Consider the following 20,556-nt stretch of genomic DNA (forward strand, 5'->3'; position numbering starts at 1 on the left):
GCTACCATGAGGGGCGGGGCGGGCCGGAGTACAGTAACAATCCGACCCGACAACTTTCATATGGAACCAAGCACTAGGGACAACAAGGATCAGCTCTCCTTTCAGTAATCCTTGTCACTGGCTTCAAGCAATTAATCTTTATATTTCTATTGATCTGCAGCAATAAGGAAAGATAATCTGAAACCTCGAGTAGAAAGCAACAAACATGGGCTTCAGTTCGCGACTCTCAGTGAGCCTCAAGTCCATAGCCCAGAGTTATGACTTCTCTGCTGGGCTTCTTATCCCAGGTGCGATGATAATTACCTTCTTGGTGTGGCGATTCTTGATCTGGTTCAAACTACGCCACATACCGGGCCCATTCTTGGCCACTCTGAGCAACTTTACGCGAATGGCATGGGTCAAAACGAAGAAGGCACACTTAATTCACCAGAAGGCCCACCAGCAATATGGTGATTTGGTGAGGTTGGGGCCAAATATGGTGTCGAGCAGTGATCCGGGGGCAATTCCAACCATCTACCCTATGAGAAAGGGTTTTGTCAAGGTAAGTTCCATAAATCCCTATGGTCGATTAATTATCTATCTATATAGAAGCTAATCTTCCTACTTTTCTCTGCTGTGAAGAGTGATTTCTATGCTCCTCTCCGGCCTTACACAAAGACCGGGGGTGCTATTCCCAATGTATTCACGGCGTTAGACGAGGACCTCCACATGAAGCTGAAATACCCCGTTGCCCAGCTCTTCTCCTTGTCAAATGTAGTGATCTTTGAATCCCTCGTCGACGAAGTGCTCCATGTTTTCTCTGAACAACTGGATCGGCGTTTCTCAACCGACGGTGAGGTCTTTGATTTGACCGAGTGGCTCCAATTTTTTGCTTTCGATGTCATGGGAACAATGACATTTTCCAAAAGATACGGGTTTCTGGAACAGGGGAAGGATGTTGGCGGAATGCTCAGTACCATCTCTCATTTCATGACACAGGCTGCCCCGGTGAGGGTTTCTCCTTTCCAATAACAAGGTCAGATGCTGATAACCATATCAGATGATGCAAATTCCATGGCTGGACAAAGTATTATATAAAAATCGACTAGCCGCCACCTTGCGACCGACACCAGGAACCAATATTATGAAGTTCGTCGGACAGACCATCAATGAGAGACAGACGCTAGCCAAGGAGAGTGAATCCATCAGCACAACGTCTCTTACCAGTAAGACAAGTGAGAAGGGCGATTTCCTAGACAAATATATCGAGCTACAGCAGCGCAGTCCAAAAGTTCCCCCTTGGTCAGAGCCCCTTGTCCAAAATTCCATACAAAAACATACGGTATACTGACCAACAATGCAGGTTTGTTACCGCATGGACAATCTCCAACGTCCTGGCCGGCTCCGACTCTGTCGGCACGGTCATGAAAACCACCATGTACAATCTTCTAGCCAGCTCTCGCACCCTTGAAAATCTACGCGGCGAACTCCTTGCGGCGAATGTCTCGCGCCCCTATCCACGTTGGAGCGAAGTCAGCGGACTGCCATACCTAGATGCGTGTGTTCAGGAGGCCCTTCGTGTCCACCCTCCCTTTGCTATGCCATTCGAGCGTATAGTCCCTGAGGGAGGAATCTTCATTTCTGGACAGTATCTTCCGGCCGGCACTATCGTAGGGGCGAGTCCATACGTGGTGAACCGACATGTTCCCACGTATGGTCCCGACGCAGAGATATGGAGGCCGGAAAGGTGGCTAGAGGGTCCCCCAGCCCTACGGAAAATGCGAGAAGATGCGTTGCTGACAGTAAGTTTTCGCTGCATGCTGTTCTTAGGTTCATCGCTGATGCAATATCTTTGGTTTAGTTTGGCGCGGGACGCCGTATCTGCTTGGGCAAGCACATTGGAATCTTTGAGATCAAGAAACTGATTCCATTCCTCGTGCTCAATTATGATGTGAGTTTGTTCCTTTTTAAATGAGCTTTGATTCGGATGGAAATACTGAACTCAAAAAGTTTACCATGGTCAATCCTGAGGCCTTCTCTGTGGAGAATGAATGGTTTTTCCGACAAACCAATCTTTATACCCAAATCAAGAAACGTCATCTGTAGATAGTCGGCTTGCATTCCTAGTCTATGGGCTTCAAGGCGTTGATAAATTTGAGTGTCTTCAACAGAGCTGCTTCAACCCTTTTTGTTTTCCTTGCTTCGGTCGATTTCTTAGTATACTGCAGCGCCTCATTGAGCCATTTGGCAGTGTTCATTAAGCAGGTAAGTATAGAATACATGATTACTACATGTCTTGGCTTGCTAGACGATGTCGATTTTGCAATTTGTGATTTTTACATCCTCCACCGGGCGAAAGTGGCGTAATTCACTATCGAGCGGGCCAGTCCGAAACACTATAGTAAATCCGTTAAATTATAACATTGTAACTTGGTAACGGTGGTTTATGGTGATTCGGACTGGCCCGCTGGCCCGCTCCCGGGCTCCGTGGGTGCAGTGAACTCCGGGCCTGGTGCACTGGCCTGTAATCTGCCACTCTTTTTTTACGGTCTCCACGCTACTTAACAAATTGCAATAACAACAGTTCCTCCGAAGAGGCAAGTATTGAAATATTATTCGGCTTTTTACTCCAAATTGGATTGCAAAAAGCATGGCAGATTCTGTTATAGTTTTTGGATAAGCCCGGCTATAGGTACGGTGCACAAGAGAGAAAGGACAACTTCCATGAAGTCTGATAAGATATTGCCTCAAAATCTAATATCTCCCCAAACAGATACTATCAATCCCTGGGAAGTAAGGCTCCAATTTGCCTACTTCAGATACGTGGCATTATTTCCCAGGGTGTGCGCCAGCCTCGAATTGATATGTTCACCAACGCTAGCCTCTTCCCCAGAACCGTCAAGGGGTTTGATCTTCAGGTTGAGGTTGCCGTTGAGGAAGAATGCGACACTATATCTGCGATTTCCGGAGATCAAAACGCGATGCCGAGCACTACGGTAGTGGCCGCCCGTCCACCGGTGCATCGTGTCACCCATGTTGATTACGAAGGCATTCTCGACCACCGGGACCGGAATCCAGGTTTTGGTTGAAGGGTACCAAACTTCCAGACCCTTCGTGTTTGCCTGTTGAAGAAGAATAGAGACGCAGCCGAAGTCGGTATGGTCACCAACTGTGCGGTGCCATCGTCAGTTTTCGGTCGAAGTAATAACGGCAGCTCTAGAAGGAATGTGTCCACTTACCTCCAAACTGTCGGGGGTCAATGTTCGTTTCGGGTGCATAATGCAACAGCCTCATCGGAATTGATGGGTTGATCAAGATACCATTGAGAACATCAGGCGAATAGCCCCATGCCTTGGGCAGTCCTTGGCCCAGGATCTTGATCAGTATGCCGACGAGCTCGAGCATTCTTGCCCGATACTCCATCACTGGTTGGCGGAAATCTTCATAAGGCAAGGTTCCTGGCCAGAGGTTTGGGCCGGTCGAAAACTTGCCCACGTCCGGATGATCGGCGGGGGTTTCTGCACCGGTAATAAAACAATATAGTTTGTGTGTGTTGACACTTGCTTTGTCTTCTCTTCGGAGATAATTGGGTAGACTTACCTCTTTGGTGTCGGGTAACAGTCCTTCTTGATGGGTTTGGATCCTGGACGGTTCGTACCCTCGGTAAGATTTGCCCAGGGACTTGTCCACGGAGACCTTCATCTTTTCGTTCAGCGGAAGATCAAAGAATTCTTTGCTGCATTCAAAGATCTTGTTTTGGGCTTTCTCAGGAATTCCATGGCCGACAAGGTTGAAAAAGCCGTAGGTGGAGCAGGCGTTGCTAACTGCTTTGACCACAGTGTCTTTGGCTTCTTGAGATGCGTCGGGGTTCAGCCAGGGACTGAGATCCACTGTTGGGATGGTTTCGGCGGAAATGGTCATATTACTTTCCTGTTGTTTGCTGTTACTTCCTGGGATGATATTCTTTTGGCAAAGGTCAAGACCAAATAAAAACTAAACCCTTTTATGATGGCAACTCAGAAATATTGGAGTATTATGTAAGAACAACCGAGTCTCAATCATATCTATAATCAAACGAACCTATGAAAAACACAGAGAAGCCTCTTCAAGGTGGTCGGAGAACCGACTGGCTGGTGCCCATATCGATTGAGCTTCGTCCGAGCCGAAGTTCCAGGATTGGCAAGGGTCACACTCACCCGAGCCATGATTTCCTCCGAGCCAATCATATCTATAAATCCATCCTTGTGCCGAAATTCCGATCATCCGCACTGGCCTGCAAAAAGGATCAAACTTGTTTTGGCTACACACATACCTAATGGCATTCATCCCGAGAGTATGTGAAGTTTCCAGCTTCTATTTGAACATTCCGGGAGAACCGTGCGCGTGTGAAGATAGTATAGCATGGGGGAAGTCATTATTTACTTTACAGGACATAATTCTCTTTAAGGATCAAACAAATACTGATCAACTAGTCGCTGTTATTGCGGGTGCCTTGATTTCTCATGTACAGCGAGTTCCTACTCGATCCAATAGTCCTACTGTCGCAGATATGTTTGAAATGCTTCTCATTCATGGTTATATAACACAGTAAAGTCATATCGCATGTTGTTCATGACCAGCCACCAGTATGTTTTGGCGATAGATACTCCCTTGCAATGTTGTTTACTTTGCTCATATCCGTCAATAAGCTATAAAGCTACTGGATCGGTGGGCGACTGAACTCATCCAAGTCATAATAAGTGTTGTAGAATTCGATACATTTGGCGAGGAGCAACGGGGTAAATGGGTGGACCTAAATGATCAGGCCAGTGTCATCAAGGAGAAAGGAAGGAGACACACTTTAAGGAAGCTCAAGTTGAGGATAGACGTTGAAAGACTGAGTATTTCTCCCGCAGCCAGTAAAGACTCATGCTCTAGCGTCAATATAGCGCTTTGATTATTCTGGGCCATCCGAACCAGTGAATGTTGCATGCTGTAGAGGTACAAAACACTCGCCTGTGCGAGCATCATGGTGAACATATGCATGGGGTCGTCAGGTAATGGGAACACAAAATTCTGATACTTGGATGACAGTGCCTTCAGCCTCGTCTGTACAATCATGTTAAGCGAAATCTGTTTCTCCCAGACGCTTTTACTGCTTTTGACTGAGCAATCACAGGTGTTTGTGGTGACCCGTCTGATAATGGTGGCAAAGATGATCGACTCGGTGAAGGGCGAAAATACCGAGGACGTATTAGACGACAGAACAGTTGCTAGGAATGGCATCTCAACGGAGCGGCCGTTCTGAAAATCACATTCTGGTGCCGGGAGTCGAATAAAATTCTTAAAGAGACTCAGATTAATCGAATTGAAGGAAAGAAAGGAATGTAAGGAGAAAAAAAGGTACCGTATGCTCCAAGAGACTCAGTGGCCACTCCCCTTGTAAGCTGATAAAGATATCCAGCGAGTATACCACCCAGAATGCCCTACGTTTCTCCTCTTTATGGATCCAGCCACCACTTTCCACCTTACCTTGGGGTCTATCGACCTCAAATAGCCGCATGAGTTGGATGGCGCGGATACAACGCCCGGCACTAGTCCAGCCGCGGCGGAAGCTCTTCTTCATCTGGTCATAGTAAAGAATTAAAATGCATGCCTGTACATACTCAATCTGGGGGAGGTCATTGTCCCGAGTCGACAATACATCGAGCAGGCTGCATGTGTGTTGGTAAAATGATTCACAGACATGCTGTAACTGAGATGATAGAGACCCAGCCAGAGTCCACATGGCATACTGTAAACAAACCTGCGCTTCCGTCTTGGTCGGCGAGCGAGTCCACGAGAAATAGTGTTGTCGATGCAAGATAGGAGCAAGGTGATGGGTCCGTTCTAAATACAGCTGGTCCCTGCAGAGTGGATCAGTAAACTGCCGAACTCAAATTTGTTTTTTCTTGTGTCAATTTTTTTGCCGGGATACCAACAGGTCTACATACATCAGGTCGGAAACGTCCAAGGAGGGACCCGGGAAACTGATTGGTTGGATACTGTGATGAGGTTGGACGTTGTCGCTTTTATCATCAAGAATCAGTGGCGGCAGGGGGTCCATGGACTCCGAAAAGGGTGGAACATCCGAGATGTTCTCGAACGGATCATATTCGGTCGGAAGATCAAACGATTGCATATGGAAGTCCATGTCAACGAGATCTGGAGTGAAGCTGGAGCGCGCTTTGCGAGCATCCTGTTCGAGAACGTCTATTCATGTTGCAGTCAGAAATTTGTGTATATCTGCATAGATCAAGATCTAGAGCTAAACTCTCGACCCTCGACCCTTCGCTAGATGAGTGTAATATGAGTCGCACACCTATTCGATCCTGTAGAACTTTCATGTGGTCCTTTCGCGACCCTCGCTTCCGAGAATGTGTGGACCGGATGCACTCCACCCCTGATGCCAAACATGTTCCACATTGTGGTTGGCGAGCATCACATTTCAGTTTTTTATTCCGACAGTACTGACAAGCTGAGCCGGGTGGCTGGCGGATCGATGGGTGTGTACCGGCATGGTTTACTTTGACCCCATACCCTAAGCCGTAGGGAGAATCTAGTGTAGAGGACATGATGATGGCTAGATGATTGCGAAATATCTCTTTAGAATATCTCTGCGGAGAAGGCTTATGTAGATAAACTATATGACAGAAAGCTGGTGTACGAACAATGTATGGTATAGATGACCAATGTTGAAGACTCTAGTTAAATAACCAAAATGACAAAACCCGCTATTTCAACAATCTGTGCAGACCTCGATGACTAACTGTAATATACACTTTTGTGTTGTATGCCTGGTACCCAATGTCACATGATGTTTCTGGTTTAATACCTGGTTTCTACCATGTATTCGGACTTAGTATTCGACACACCCTCCAGTTCTTAAAGCCTACATTTTCCTGGCTTCTAAAAAAAAATTAGCTCTCTAAGTAACGATTAATATTAATATACCGGAGCTTTATATAACGTATTTCACCCCATAGCTAGACACAACCAAAAGCTGGACACCCCAAAACACCATGGTAAATACGATCTTTTACAACCTTATATCTCAGCAACCACGTTACTGTTTGATTTCATTATTATCCGATAGTTATCGATAAGTCTTTTAAACACTATATATCAGTTCTAAGTAAATCGAAAAGCTATATTATCATGGTCTTGAAAATTACGTTGCTCAAAGCTAGAAATATATATATCCCAATCACAAAGTCATATACATTTTCTAAAGTCCTTAAATGAGGCTACATATTACCTAAAAAGCATTAAGCTATTAGAAAATTTCTAGATAGAGTACCTTTGTTGAGATATCAAGTTGTAATTTATCGCCTTTACTATGGTGTTTTGGGGTGTCTAGCTATGGGGTGAAATACGTTATATCGCCGCCCCGTCCTTTGTTAATAAATCGATAGTTTACTATTTAGTATATAACGTATTTCACAAGCGAGTGGCCACCACAAGCAAGTGGCCACCCCACCCACCTATATTAAATTTAAATGCATTTATCTCAACCATAACGCCATTAAATTAATCAAACTAACTAACTGGTCTATCTGGACATGTTTCTCTTCTATGTCCTGGCAATCTGCATATCCCACACCCTCGCTGGCCCCGTATACGTGGCTGAATAGCCGATTCTCTAGGTATACCGGGGCCGGGGGGAGGTGCTTTAGTTGCTTCCTATTACTATATAATTAATATAGATGCTTCTTAAACTAAGAGGCCTTCTTCTACGGGTATCTACCTCCGGGATCTAGTACGCTTTTGCTTCTACTTCTCGTTAGCGGCGCGTAATTCCTTATTTTCTTTAGCGAGTAAGATAGTACCTTATATTATAAGACGGAAGCCTTTTATAAGCTGGTTTAATATACGATCTAACGGGCTAGGCGGGCTTCGAGATCTTATACGAAGTAAAGCTTTAATTGATAAAGCCTATCGACGTAGTTCTTTCTCTATAAAAGGGGTTTTTAGGGTAAAATTCCGGCTTGATTTACTACCCCGGCTAGTAGGGGGGGTTAGGGTTCGAAGCCGGATATTAAGCTTTAAAATCACTCGGTCGGGTCTAAATAGTACTAAACCGGTAGCTAAGAAGCTATTCTTAATTGTCTCCGATTTAAAAGCTTTAATTCGTATAAGAGGGTATACTTCGAGGAAATCAAGCTTATTAATATAGTTAATCCCGTTTTATATCTTAGTTTCAACTATCCGACCGTACGATCGTTTTAATACCGTAAAATAACCTATATTAAGAGGTTATAAAAGATAAGATAAATACGCTAGTATATATATTAGTATTACCTTATTTTACTTATAAATTTTATTAAATTTAGGCGTTAAATAACTTCCGTAGCCGTTAAGTATTAAAAGCCGATACCCCCCCTTTATATATAAAGAAGTACTAGGAATAAAGAGCTTCTTAAGCTAACGAAGTCTAATTTTATCGGAGGTCTAGCCGTTAGGACTAACTTTAAAGCGCTAATCCTCCGGGAGGCCCTCGAACTATAATTTAATAAAGACTTTACCTTTAAAAATTATATATAGAGGAAGGGCCTAGCTAGAAGTATTTAAATACTTAATTATAGTTACCTACTCTCGATTTCTAGGTTATAAAAGTACTCGCTAACTATAGTATTTACTCCTTATTATAACCTTCGTAGTTACTATTAACCCTATCGCGAAACCGGTCTCGTTAAAGTTATAGATATTATCGGGGTCGATTCTATATTAAAGGATCGTCTTATAGACTAGATTAAACCACTCTCCGATAATTTTAGGGTCTTCGTATTTCGTACGCTTATAATTATATCGTTTCGAGAATCGGGAGGAAAGGAGAGGACGCCTTTTAACGAAATTTATAACCTAATTTTCGCCGACCGAAGGAACCGGGGTAGTTCTACGCTTTTTAAGGAGAAGATCCGCTATCTCTCGAATAGAAGAGGGCCGGGGGGCTGCTCTATAAGAATCTATAGAGAGAATCTATTTTTTAAGGGACTCCTCTTCAATTTCTATTAATTTATATAATTTAACGCGAGAAGTCGCGCGGTATTCTATACTATTAATTCGGTAACGGAGAGTTATACGCGGGACGTTAAAGGTACGTATAGTAGAGAGAGAGATATAATATCTCCATTTTTTAAAGCCTAGATAGCTAATAAAAGCCTACCCTCTTACTTAGTTGAATTTTTAGAGCGTTGAGAGCGAATTGGTGGCATGGTAGGTGGTTGAAAAAGAAGGGGTTTAATTAATTGACACGTTTTTTGGTAGGGTGGCCACTTGCTTGTGGTGGCCACTCGCTTGTGAAATACGTTATAATAGACAGTAGATAGTTAGGTTAGAAGCCTAATATAGTAAGGACTCGACGCTACTACTATATAGTTTTACTTACCTCGGCTAGAGTTAGTAGCTCTACCTCTATAGTCGATATAGTAACTAACGTATTCGGCAAGCGAGTGGCCACCGCAAGCGAGTGGCCACCCCAACTAAATGTATTAATTTCAAATGTAAATATGTCAACCAAAACTCCATTAAATTAAATACACTAAAATCATCTATATAGCTGGGCATCTATTGATTTTATGCCCTGGTTTATTACACCCACTACAACGTTGTGGGCCCCGTATAGATGAATGTAAACCCGGCGATGCAGCCCTACGCCGAGGGGGGGGGGAGGTGCTTCATCTACTACCACCGGCGTAGTAATCAATTGAGAAGCTTCTTGAACTGAGAGGCCATCTTCAGCGGGTATCTGCCTCCGGGATCTAGTACGCTTTTGCTTCTACTTCTCGTTGGCAGCGCGTAATTCCTTATTTTCGTTAGCGAGTAAGATAGTACCTTATATTATAAGACGGAAGCCTTTTATAAGCTGGTTTAATACACGATCTAACGGGCTAGGTAGGCTCCGAGATCTTATACGAAGTAAAGCTTTAATTGATAAAGCTTGCCGACGTAGTTCTTTCTCTATAAAGGGGGTTTTTAGGGTGAAATTCCGGCTCGATTTACTACCCCGGCTAGCTAGGGGTGTCGGGGTTCGAAGCCGGATATTAAGCTTAGAAATCACTCGGTCGGGTCTAAATAGTACTAAACCGGCTACTACGAAGCTATTTTTAATCGTCTCCGATTTAAAAGCTTCAATTCGTATAAGAGGGTATATTTTAAGGAAGTTAAGTTTATCGATATAGTTAATCCCGTTCTATATCTTAGTTTTAACTATCCGACCGTATATACGTTTTAATATAGTAAAACAACTAATATTAAGAGGTTATAAAAGATAAGATAAATACGCTAGTATATAGATTAGTATTACCTTATTTTACTTATAGAGTTTATTAAATTTAGGTATTAAATGACTTCCGTAGCCGTCGAGTATTAAAAGTCGATACCCCCCCTTCGTATATAAAGAAGTAGTCGGAATAAAGAGCTTTTTAAGCTAACGAAGGCTAATTTTATTAGAGGTCTAGCCGTTAGGACTAACTTCGAAACGCTAGTCCTCCGGAAGGCTATCGAACTATAATTTAATAAAGACTTTGCCTTTAAAGATTATATACGGAGGAAGGGCCTATCTAGAAGTATTCGTATATTTAACTACTATTACCTATTTATAATTTCTAGGTTATAAAACCGGCCTCCGACCGTAGTATTCCCTCCTCGTAATAACCTTTATAGTTATAGTTAATCCTATTATAAAACCGGTCTCGTTAAAGTTATAGATATCGTCGGGGTCGATTCTAAATTAAAGGATTGTCTTTTAAACTAGATTAAACTACTCTATAATAATTTTCGGGTCTTTATATTTCGTACGCTTATAGTTATACCGTTTCGAGAATCGGGAGGAGAGGAGAGGACGTCGTTTAATAAAATTCGTAACCTATTTTTCGCCGACCGAAAGAACCGGGGTAGTTCTACGCTTTTAAAGAAGAAGATCTACTATTTCTCGTACTATAGAGGGCCGGGGGGCTACTCTACGTAGATCTATAGAGAGAATCCATTTTTCAAGCGATTCCTCTTCAATTTCTATCAATTTAGATAAATTAGCGCGAGAATTCGCGCGGTATTATATTCTATCAATTCGGCGGCGGAGAGTTGTACGCGGGATATTGAATGTACGCGCAGCAAGAGAAATAGAGCTAATATCTCTATTTTTAAAAGCCTGGATAGCTAATAAGATCCTACCCTCTTACTCTATTGAATTTATAGAGGGTTGAGAGCGTATTGGTAGCATAGTGGGTGGTTGAATTAACTAAGTACTAATTGATGGACGCGTTTTTAGTTGGGGTGGCCACTCGCTTGCGGTGGCCACTCGCTTGCCGAATACGTTATCTTCTATTTTTCGCTTTCTAATCGACTAGGTCTTTATATAGCTTATAAATATAATATTAGAGCTTTTCCTATCCTTATTATCTCTAAACGATATATCGCTTATAAATTAAATCGATTTCATAGCTAGCTAGAGACATAGTTTAGGGTTTAAACTTTAGTTTTTTATTATCTCGATCTTAACAATCTCTATGTCGTTCTCTAGAACTATACTAGGATAGCCTAGTACCTACTTTTATATAGGTATTATATAACCTAGTCTATAATATTAATATACTTAGGACTAGGGTTAATTAGGAACTTAACGTATTTCACTACCGAGCCGCCACCACAAGCGAGCCGCCATCTCCAAAACACATAGTAAATGCGATAGATTACAATTTGAGATCCTAATAACGTTAGCCTATGAGCACCTTAACTTGTAGTCTAATGACCTTTTGATGATATCTAGCCTCTTTAGAGAGTTTGGTGTTACGGACCTATCCGTCACCAATCAGTGGTGACCTACCAGGCACACCAATGGGCTATCAAGAGCCAACCAGGATATCTGTCAGCAGATCACGTGTAAGCTCACTAAGCAAGAGCATGATCCGCCCTAAGCGGATCTACCCCGTAGAGGATTTCCGATATATAGGTTACTCTACGTACTAGATAACCACTATACTATATCGGAGAGGCACGTGACTATATAGGTAGTAGAACGGTCGATAGTAGAATAGTAGAACGGTTCTACTATTCTACTATCTACTATTCTATATAGGAAGAACTTAGGGATATATAAGGACACTTATTTATATATCTAGTTTAGTTCTTCGTCTTTAATTATATATTATTACTTATATTTACCCTTTAGATTACTATGACTCTTTACTTGATTATAACCTAATAATACTTACAAGTAGACTAATACTCCGGTATAGATCTACTCGGCGCTCTACCTAGTATTAGTTCCTTAATCGCTTAAAAGGACTTAGGCTATAGTAAGGCCCTACGCGGTATTAGCTTAGTTAAGACCGGATTATTAATATTAGACTATTCGAGGAGTATTAAGGTAAGTATACCCTAAACCTATCTAACCTAACTATAACTAGTTAGCTAGTACGTAATATATTAAAGACCGTCTCGAATTAAGTTTCGAGTTACGATAAGATAATATAGTTAACAATTCGACTACCGGTAGCGGTACTTCTATATAAAGTAACGCGCCTAGCCTTTAGTGTTACGCACTAGCTAACTGGTCACAGTTAGGTTAGATGGGTTCAGGGTATACTTGCCTTAATACTCCTCGAATGGTCCAACGTCAATGATCGGGTCTCAACTGAGCTAATGCCACGCAGGGCCTTATAGTAGCCTAAGTCCTTTTGAGCGATCAAGGAACTGATGCCAGGTAGAGCGCCGAGTAGATCTATACCGGGGTATTGGTCTGCTCGTGAGTGTTGTCAAGTTATAATCAAGTAAAGAGTCACAGTAATCCAAAAGGTAAACACAAGTAACAATGTATAATTGAAGACGAAGAACTAAACTAGATACATGAATGAGTGTCCTTATATATCTCTGAGTTCTTCCTGTGTAGAATGGTAGATGGTAGAATAGTAGAATCGCCTTGGCGGATTCTACCGATCTACTTGCTACCCTTCTACTACCTGCATGATCACGTGATGCTGACCAACCGTCTTCTGCGTGCAGCGGTTGTCTGGTACGTAGAGTAACCTATGTAACGGAAATCCTCTGCGGGGTGGATCCGCTCAGGGCGGATCATGCTCTTGCTCAGTGAGCTTGCACGTGATCTGCTGACAGATATCCTGGTTGGCTCTTGATGGCCCATTGGTGTGCCTGGTGGGTCACCACTGATTGGTGACGGACAGGTCCATAACATCACCTCCCCTCTTCCTAGGAGTTTCGTCCCCGAGACTCATAAAGCTGCGGTGTCCCCCTCAGGTAGGTGATGGATTTCTTTTCCTCAAAATAATGCTTCCTCGTCATGCCTAAACGAAAGGCTGACTCTGTTTCTTTGCTCACTCCCAAACTTCCCTCCGATTCTTCTGACGCTCATCATCGTCAGGCGACTTATATTGAGGACAACAGTTTCACCACCTCCATCTCTTGCGATCATTGTAAATCGGCAGGTGTTGCTTGTCTGATGGACCGTTCTCGTCAATATTCGAAATGTGCCTCGTGCACTCGCGCGGGTCGCTCATGTAAGCGTGACTTTCACACTGGTCGGGAATGGGATTTGTTGCGTCGTGCCGAAACCAAACTTTCTTCGGATCTTGAAACGAATGAAAGTGAACTCGATTTGTTGGAACCCGAGTTAAGCGAACTGCAAGCTCATCTCGCAGAGCTGCATCAAAAATTGTTGAATAAACAAAAACAATACCAGGAAGCAATGTCTAGGCAACGTCGGTTGCGTAAACAAATGTCCTTCCTAAAACAAAAGGGTTTCAAAATGTCGGAACATGATGCTGAACTCCTTCAAATTCTCGATGAAAAGCAAACATCCCCAGAGCAGGCTTTCCCTTCTGCTCTCGACCTCGAGCAGCTTGCTGCTACTGCCGATCATCCGAACTTTGATCAGATGTTGGCGGAGATTGCTGATCTCCCTGTTTCTTTCTGGGATGAATCCGGTTTCGTGCCCTCCTCGCTTTCCGTTGCGCAGGGGTCCTTTTCGCCTGTTGGTAATACTGTTGAACGAGCTGGTGGCAGCCCCTCAGGTTCTGGATAGGTTCCCATGTGTTTTCTGAGGTAGGATACCCTTTCCACTGAACTAAGAGTTGTTGCTGACTGTTGTACCATCTGTCCGACAGGATTCGTTCGACTTCATATTCGTCTTCGGTTTCCTCGATTTCCACATTGGTTGCAATTTCGGCGTTGTCTGGTGCTGGTTCGAGTAACGAGATATGAAACACTGCATGGAGTTTTTGCATGCTTTCGGGTAGCTTCAAGCGATAATTTACTGGTCCCAATTTTTCCTCAATCTTGAACGGTCCTAGTCGTAGGTGGTCCAATTTGTTGCTGGGTCGCTTGGTTTTGATGTTGCGTCGCAATAGGTAAACCTTTTCTCCCTCCTCAAGGTCAGGTCCCTCTCCATGGTGGTTGTCGTAATATTTCTTCATGCGCAGATTGACAAAGTCAATGTCTCTGGCTAGTTGCGTGTGCAATTTTCTCAGTCCGCTGGCCTTCAGTCTCGCTGATTCTGCCACGGCTGTCTTGTTGATTGGTTCTCCAAACACCATTGGATTATATCCATAATTCGCAAAGAATGGTGTTTCGTTGGTCGTAGAGTGTGCTGCATTGTTGTATGCCAGCTGTGCTGTTGGTAGCAGTCCTGCCCAGTTGTCTTGCTGGTAGTTCACGTAGTGTCGCAGGTACTGTTTCACTGTCTGATTCACTCTTTCTGTCTGACCGTTGGTTTGCGGGTGGTATGCGGTAGAGAGTCTAAGCTCAATACCCATCTGGTCCGCAAAAGACTTCCACATGTTCGATGTGAACAACTTGTCTCTGTCTGATGTGATCTTGCTCGGCATTCCGTGGTTCGCAACCACATGTCGAAGCACAATGTTCGCCATTTGATCAGCATCAATGGTTTCTGTAGTTGGAATCATGTAGGCGTACTTGGTGAGCCTATCGACTATAACCATAATCATGTCGTGTCCATCTGAAACTGGTAACTTCGTGATGAAGTCCATCGTGATCCATTCCCATGGCTGGGTTGGTGTTTCAGATAACTGTAATTCTCCGTAAGGTGCGTGTCGTGCAGGTTTGTTTCGTTGGCACGTGTCGCAAACGCGGATGTAGAATCGAACCTTTCGCCACATGTTCGGAAAATAATAATTTCGCGTGATGTGTTCGATGGTTTTTTCCACTCCCATATGTCCATGTGAGATGTCATCGTGGTGTCGACGTATGACCTCTTCTCTCAGCTTGTTTGGAACATATATCAATCCATGCATATGGAGCAATCCTTGGTCGTCCTTGGTGAGTTTTCCACCCTTCTCGACGAGTTGATTGATCGTATCTTCCTCCAATGCGTCTTTGATTTTCTGCAAGAAGTCGTCATCCTTGACTTCTATCGTTGCGGCCAGTAACTGTTTGTTGTACGAAATAGTACCATCAGAGTTTTGTCTCAATACAGCAGGATCCGCTGCCTTGGTTCCTAATTCGTAATCTGGTCGTCTGCTTAAAGCGTCGGCTTGTCCGTTTTCTGTTCCTTTGCAGTGTTCGATTTTAAAATCGTATTGTGCAAGGGTTTCGGCCCATCGCGCTTGTCGTCTCGTCAACTTCTTCGTCGTGGTGAAGAATGTGAGATTCTTGTGATCGGTCTTGATCGTCACCGTATACTTTGCTCCTTCTAGATATGCTCTCCAGACTTGGAATGCTGACACTATAGCCAATAATTCCTTGTCGTGCACATCGTAGTTGAGTTCTGCTGGAACCATTTTCCTTGACCAAAATGCAACTGGTCGGTGCTTGCCGTCAGTTCCCGGTTGCGTCAGTCTTGCTCCCAGAGCATAGTCTGATGCATCGGTTTCCATGATGATTGGTCGGTCGTAGCTAAACGTAGCCACGATTGTTCCTTTGTTGAAGAGTTTCTTGAGGTCCTGGAACGATTTGTCTGCTGCCTCATCCCATATGAATTTCTGATCTTTCTTGGTGAGATGGTAGAGTCCTGATGCGACTCCGGCGTATCCATCGATGATCTTCCGATAATAATTGGCTAGACCAAGAAATTGTTGTACTTCCTTCACATTTTTGGGTGTCGGCCATTCCATAATGCTTTTGACCTTGTCTTCTTCCATCCCTAGTCCTTCAGGGGTAATGCGGTATCCGAGGAAAGTCGTTTCCTGAACGTGGAATTCGCATTTCTTCAGTTTGAGAGTGACTTCTGCTTCTCTCAGCTTCTGCAACACAAGTCTGTTGTGTTTGATGTGATCTTCGAGTGTCTCTGAGAAGACCAAGATGTCGTCCAGATATGCGACAACGAAGATGTCCAAATATTCCTCAATCGCTTTGAAGATGAAGCGTTGGAATGTTGCTGGTGCGTTGGTGAGGCCGAAAGGCATAACCTTATATTCGTAATGTCCGAACTTGGTTCTGAATGCCGTTTTCCATTCATGGCCTGGCTTGATCCTGATGCGATGGTAGGCATTGGTAATGTCATACTTCGAAAAGTACTTGGCATGTCCAATCCTGTCTTGCATTTCGTTGATCAAAGGTAGTGGGTGTCGATCTTTGATGGTAATCGAATTTAAATGTCGGTAATCCACACAAAGTCGAAGACTCCCGTCCTTCTTTGGTACGAAGATGATAGGATATCCAGCCGCTGACTTCGAGACTCGGATGTATCCTTTTCGTAGGTTCTCCTGGATGTATTCCTTGAGTGTGTCGGACTCCTTCTGTGACAACTGATAGATAGGCATGAAAGTTGGTTCAGTGCCTTCCATAGTGTTGATCTCGTGATCAAAGGATCCATGTTTCGGTAACACTCCATCGGCCGGTGCCGTAAAAACATCCGTAAACTCCTGGTATTCCTCCGGAATCCTGGGTTCATCGCTGGTTGCGTACAGCTTCTCATGTTTGATCATCACATAGTCCTTCAATTCTTGGTCGGACATGTCTGGTGATTGTTCCGTAGTGTCTGGGGCGACGCCCGTGACTGACACTCTAGTCCTCTTGCTTCGGGACTGTTTGCTGCGCTCGTTTCGTTGGGCAGACTTCTGTCGACGCATTTCGTATTCGTCGTATGTTTCCGCACATGTACATCTGTCGAATGAGATGTATCCCGATTGCCAATCGATGCTCGGGTTATGCTTCTTAAGCCATGGAATGCCTAAAACAATGTCGTAGTCTCCCGTTTCCAAGATATTGAACCGTATCAATTCTGGGTGTCCGTAGACAGACATAGGCAGTGTGATGGTTTCCTCGCTGACTCCTCCTGAGAGTACTTCTCCGTCGAGTCCTGCGACTGGTATCACGTGTGGTAGGGGTTCGGTCGCAACTTGTCGATCTTCCTTAAACCTTGGGTTCATGAAGTTGTTGGTGGCTCCCGAGTCGATGAGAGTCCATGCCTTCCCCATAGGTAGGATCGCGTACAACTTAATGTGTGTTCCTGACGTTGTTGCCGCTAGATGTGTTGTTGGTCGACCCTCGTGGTCGTACATCTGGCGCCCATTGTACCAAATTCCTTGGTATCCCTTCGTCCATTGTGGCTTCTTCATCCACCGTAGTGGTTTCGGTTCGATGCCGTAATCTAACTTTGCTGACCCATGAATGATGCACGTTTCGTCGTAGCACATGACACTGGCCATCTTGCCATGTCCTGGGTGTCGCGCATATCCTTTGCACGCGCAAGTGGAATTTTCGCAAGGGCATCCTGCTGGGTCGTCGCCTTCCTCAATTGCGTCAATGAGGTGCTGGTCCAGTCTGCTGGGCCACATCTTTCCTTCGAGATGTCCCCTAAGCTCTTTAGCTTCTTCATCATCGTGATGGTTCGTAGGGCTTTCTGTTGGTGTTTCTGGGATGGTTTGATCTATTCCGGGAAGCGCATCTGGCGTTCCTAGATCACTATTGGCTCCGGGGATCGGGTCCTGTGTCTCCGGGGGCCCCACATCGTTAGTCGTGAGATGCTTGGGGTCCCGGGACTCCTTTGTTCCCGCGACCGTGGTCTCCAGACCTGGTGGGTCTTGCGACCGCCGACCGAGGTCCTCCCTAGCCTTAAGTCCTGCTGGGTCTTGGATCAGTGCCTGGGGCACGTGCTGTGTCCACCCTTGACTTTCTACCGTATCCCAATCGATTTCTGGATAATCGAGTTCTGGCTCGTCGGCTAACCCTTCAATGCACAGGTTGCCCGCCGTTATCTCTTCCGGGTCGAGGCCTTGGTGCCTACCCATGAGATCTTCTAAGAGCTCGTCTCTTAGGTCCATAGCGACTCGCCTTTTCTGTCTGAGGCTGTCGATGAGGGTCCCGACCTGCCCTCTCAGGTCGCCCTGTTGCTCGTTAGGGTGCATTTCCTCCCAGTGTTCCCAACTGGCGCTCATTCCTTCGGCGCTGGTGCCTGTGCTGGTGGTGGCTTTTCCCTCTTGGGTCGCTCGCAGTGCTTCGCGTGTCGCCCGCATGTGTTGCCGTTTCTCATACGGTTTCTTCTGTTTGCATTCCTTCGCGCGGTGTCCTGGTTTCCCGCAGGTAAAGCAAAGATTCTTGTTGCGACGCTCCTTTTGCTCATCGTGAGTAGCGTCCAACTCCATTGGCTTCGGGCCATATGGATCGTTGTCCCGTGGTGTCGCTCTGTCGCGGCGTCCACCGAATCGGTTGAAGCTGTGCATCTTTCCACGCTTCCATAGTTCCATTTCGTGTCGTTCCCTTCTTCGCTCGCTGTTGCGGTTGTCGATTTTGACCGCAATCTTGATGAGTTGATCAAGCTCCTCTGGCTGATCCATTCGCGCTAGCTCGTCCTTGACGTCGGATTTCATTCCAGCTTCGAAGTAAGGAAGGTATGCTCTGTCTGGCCAATCCAAGTAAGAGATGATTTGCAAGAACTCAGAGGCATAGCTTGACATGGTTCCGGTTTGTCGGATTCGTTGTAACTTTTTCTGGGCTGTTCTCGCAGCGTCGATGTCTCCGAACGTATTTTCGAGGTGTCGACGGAAGTTGCGATACTCGCTGAAGATGTTTGTCGTGGTATCCGACCATTCTTCAGGTTTCTTTCCATAATAGTCACGGATGTGAGGTCCGAACCAATCCCATGCCTGACCGCGCAAGTAGGCTGACACAAAAATCACCTTGCCGGCTTCGTTGGGTACCTTGGCGCCGTTCACATCGAGGTGCATGTCCATCTGAGTGAGGAATCCTCGAAGTTTGATTCGGCTTCCTTCAAAGAACTCAGCCCTGGGCAATCGTGGTGCCTGGACAGTACTGATGGGTGCGGATGCGTTGACTTGAGCCTTGATCTGCTCGAGGTAGTCGTCGACCTCGCCAAACTTGGTGCCGCTTTGCTTACCCAAGTTGCTGAGCTGATCCATGACCTTTTTGAGGTTATGCTCGAGTTCGCTGATCTTTCGCTTCTGTTCCGCAATGGTGTTGTCTCGTTCGACGTCAGAGTCGGGATCCTCCACGGGTGGAGTGACTTGCTCCCGAATGGGCTTCTTCCCAGCACTGGCGTGAGACATGTTGCTTGTCGTGACTCGAAACTTGATTCGAGACGGTCTTCAATGTGTTACGCACTAGCTAACTGGTCACAGTTAGGTTAGATGGGTTCAGGGTATACTTGCCTTAATACTCCTCGAATGGTCCAACGTCAATGATCGGGTCTCAACTGAGCTAATGCCACGCAGGGCCTTATAGTAGCCTAAGTCCTTTTGAGCGATCAAGGAACTGATGCCAGGTAGAGCGCCGAGTAGATCTATACCGGGGTATTGGTCTGCTCGTGAGTGTTGTCAAGTTATAATCAAGTAAAGAGTCACAGTAATCCAAAAGGTAAACACAAGTAACAATGTATAATTGAAGACGAAGAACTAAACTAGATACATGAATGAGTGTCCTTATATATCTCTGAGTTCTTCCTGTGTAGAATGGTAGATGGTAGAATAGTAGAATCGCCTTGGCGGATTCTACCGATCTACTTGCTACCCTTCTACTACCTGCATGATCACGTGATGCTGACCAACCGTCTTCTGCGTGCAGCGGTTGTCTGGTACGTAGAGTAACCTATGTAACGGAAATCCTCTGCGGGGTGGATCCGCTCAGGGCGGATCATGCTCTTGCTCAGTGAGCTTGCACGTGATCTGCTGACAGATATCCTGGTTGGCTCTTGATGGCCCATTGGTGTGCCTGGTGGGTCACCACTGATTGGTGACGGACAGGTCCATAACATTTAGTAGATAGCTAAGATAATCTAGTAACTATAGGAGTAAATCTTAACCTTAGAGAGCTAACGTCCGGTCTCTATAGTTAAGATTCTGTAACCTAAGTTCTTTAATAGAATACGATCTAAGCTTCGATCGTTCCTTACTTAACTAGATATAAACTAACGGGTTAATCGATCTAAGCTACCTATAGAAGCTAATAAAGTTATCTATATATTAACCTTCCTCCGAGGACTAGCTTTCGATTAGTTCGAACTATTCCTACGCGAGTTTTAAGAAGAAACCGACTAAGAAGTCTAGAGCGACTTTACCTAGGAAGTATTTAATAGCTACGATAAGTTTAAGGAACGAATTAAACTTACGTTCGGTAATATCGATATAAAAC

The 20,556-nt window shown here is 44.8% G+C and overlaps 4 protein-coding genes across 4 annotated transcripts; 1 reads left to right on the forward strand and 3 right to left on the reverse strand.

The window, feature by feature from the left end:
- Positions 1-205: 205 nt before the first annotated feature.
- N7537_010693 (cytochrome P450) lies at positions 206-2,085 on the forward strand (the record flags this gene model as incomplete). Its single annotated transcript, XM_056901747.1, has 6 exons — positions 206-541; positions 589-987; positions 1,040-1,281; positions 1,343-1,781; positions 1,841-1,930; positions 1,990-2,085. The coding sequence occupies 6 exons, from the start codon at positions 206-208 to the stop codon at positions 2,083-2,085; spliced, it is 1,602 nt and encodes a 533-aa protein (XP_056750415.1).
- Positions 2,086-2,789: 704 nt separating this feature from the next.
- N7537_010694 (isopenicillin N synthase family dioxygenase) lies at positions 2,790-3,900 on the reverse strand (the record flags this gene model as incomplete). Its single annotated transcript, XM_056901748.1, has 2 exons — positions 2,790-3,148; positions 3,219-3,900. The coding sequence occupies 2 exons, from the start codon at positions 3,898-3,900 to the stop codon at positions 2,790-2,792; spliced, it is 1,041 nt and encodes a 346-aa protein (XP_056750416.1).
- A 775-nt stretch (positions 3,901-4,675) lies between these two features.
- Positions 4,676-6,572, reverse strand: N7537_010695 (Zn(II)2Cys6 transcription factor; the record flags this gene model as incomplete). The annotated part of the gene is made up of 5 exons (XM_056901749.1): positions 4,676-4,771; positions 4,819-5,301; positions 5,366-5,864; positions 5,952-6,210; positions 6,320-6,572. The coding sequence occupies 5 exons, from the start codon at positions 6,570-6,572 to the stop codon at positions 4,676-4,678; spliced, it is 1,590 nt and encodes a 529-aa protein (XP_056750417.1).
- A 12,151-nt stretch (positions 6,573-18,723) lies between these two features.
- On the reverse strand, positions 18,724-19,142 carry N7537_010696 (gag-pol polyprotein; the record flags this gene model as incomplete). Its single annotated transcript, XM_056901750.1, has 2 exons — positions 18,724-18,784; positions 18,847-19,142. The coding sequence occupies 2 exons, from the start codon at positions 19,140-19,142 to the stop codon at positions 18,724-18,726; spliced, it is 357 nt and encodes a 118-aa protein (XP_056750418.1).
- Between the last annotated feature and the right edge of the window lie 1,414 nt (positions 19,143-20,556).

This window comes from Penicillium hordei (assembly GCF_028827395.1).
Source record: "Penicillium hordei strain IBT 12815 chromosome Unknown utg000005l_segment0_segment0, whole genome shotgun sequence".
Classification (NCBI taxonomy): domain Eukaryota; kingdom Fungi; phylum Ascomycota; class Eurotiomycetes; order Eurotiales; family Aspergillaceae; genus Penicillium; species Penicillium hordei.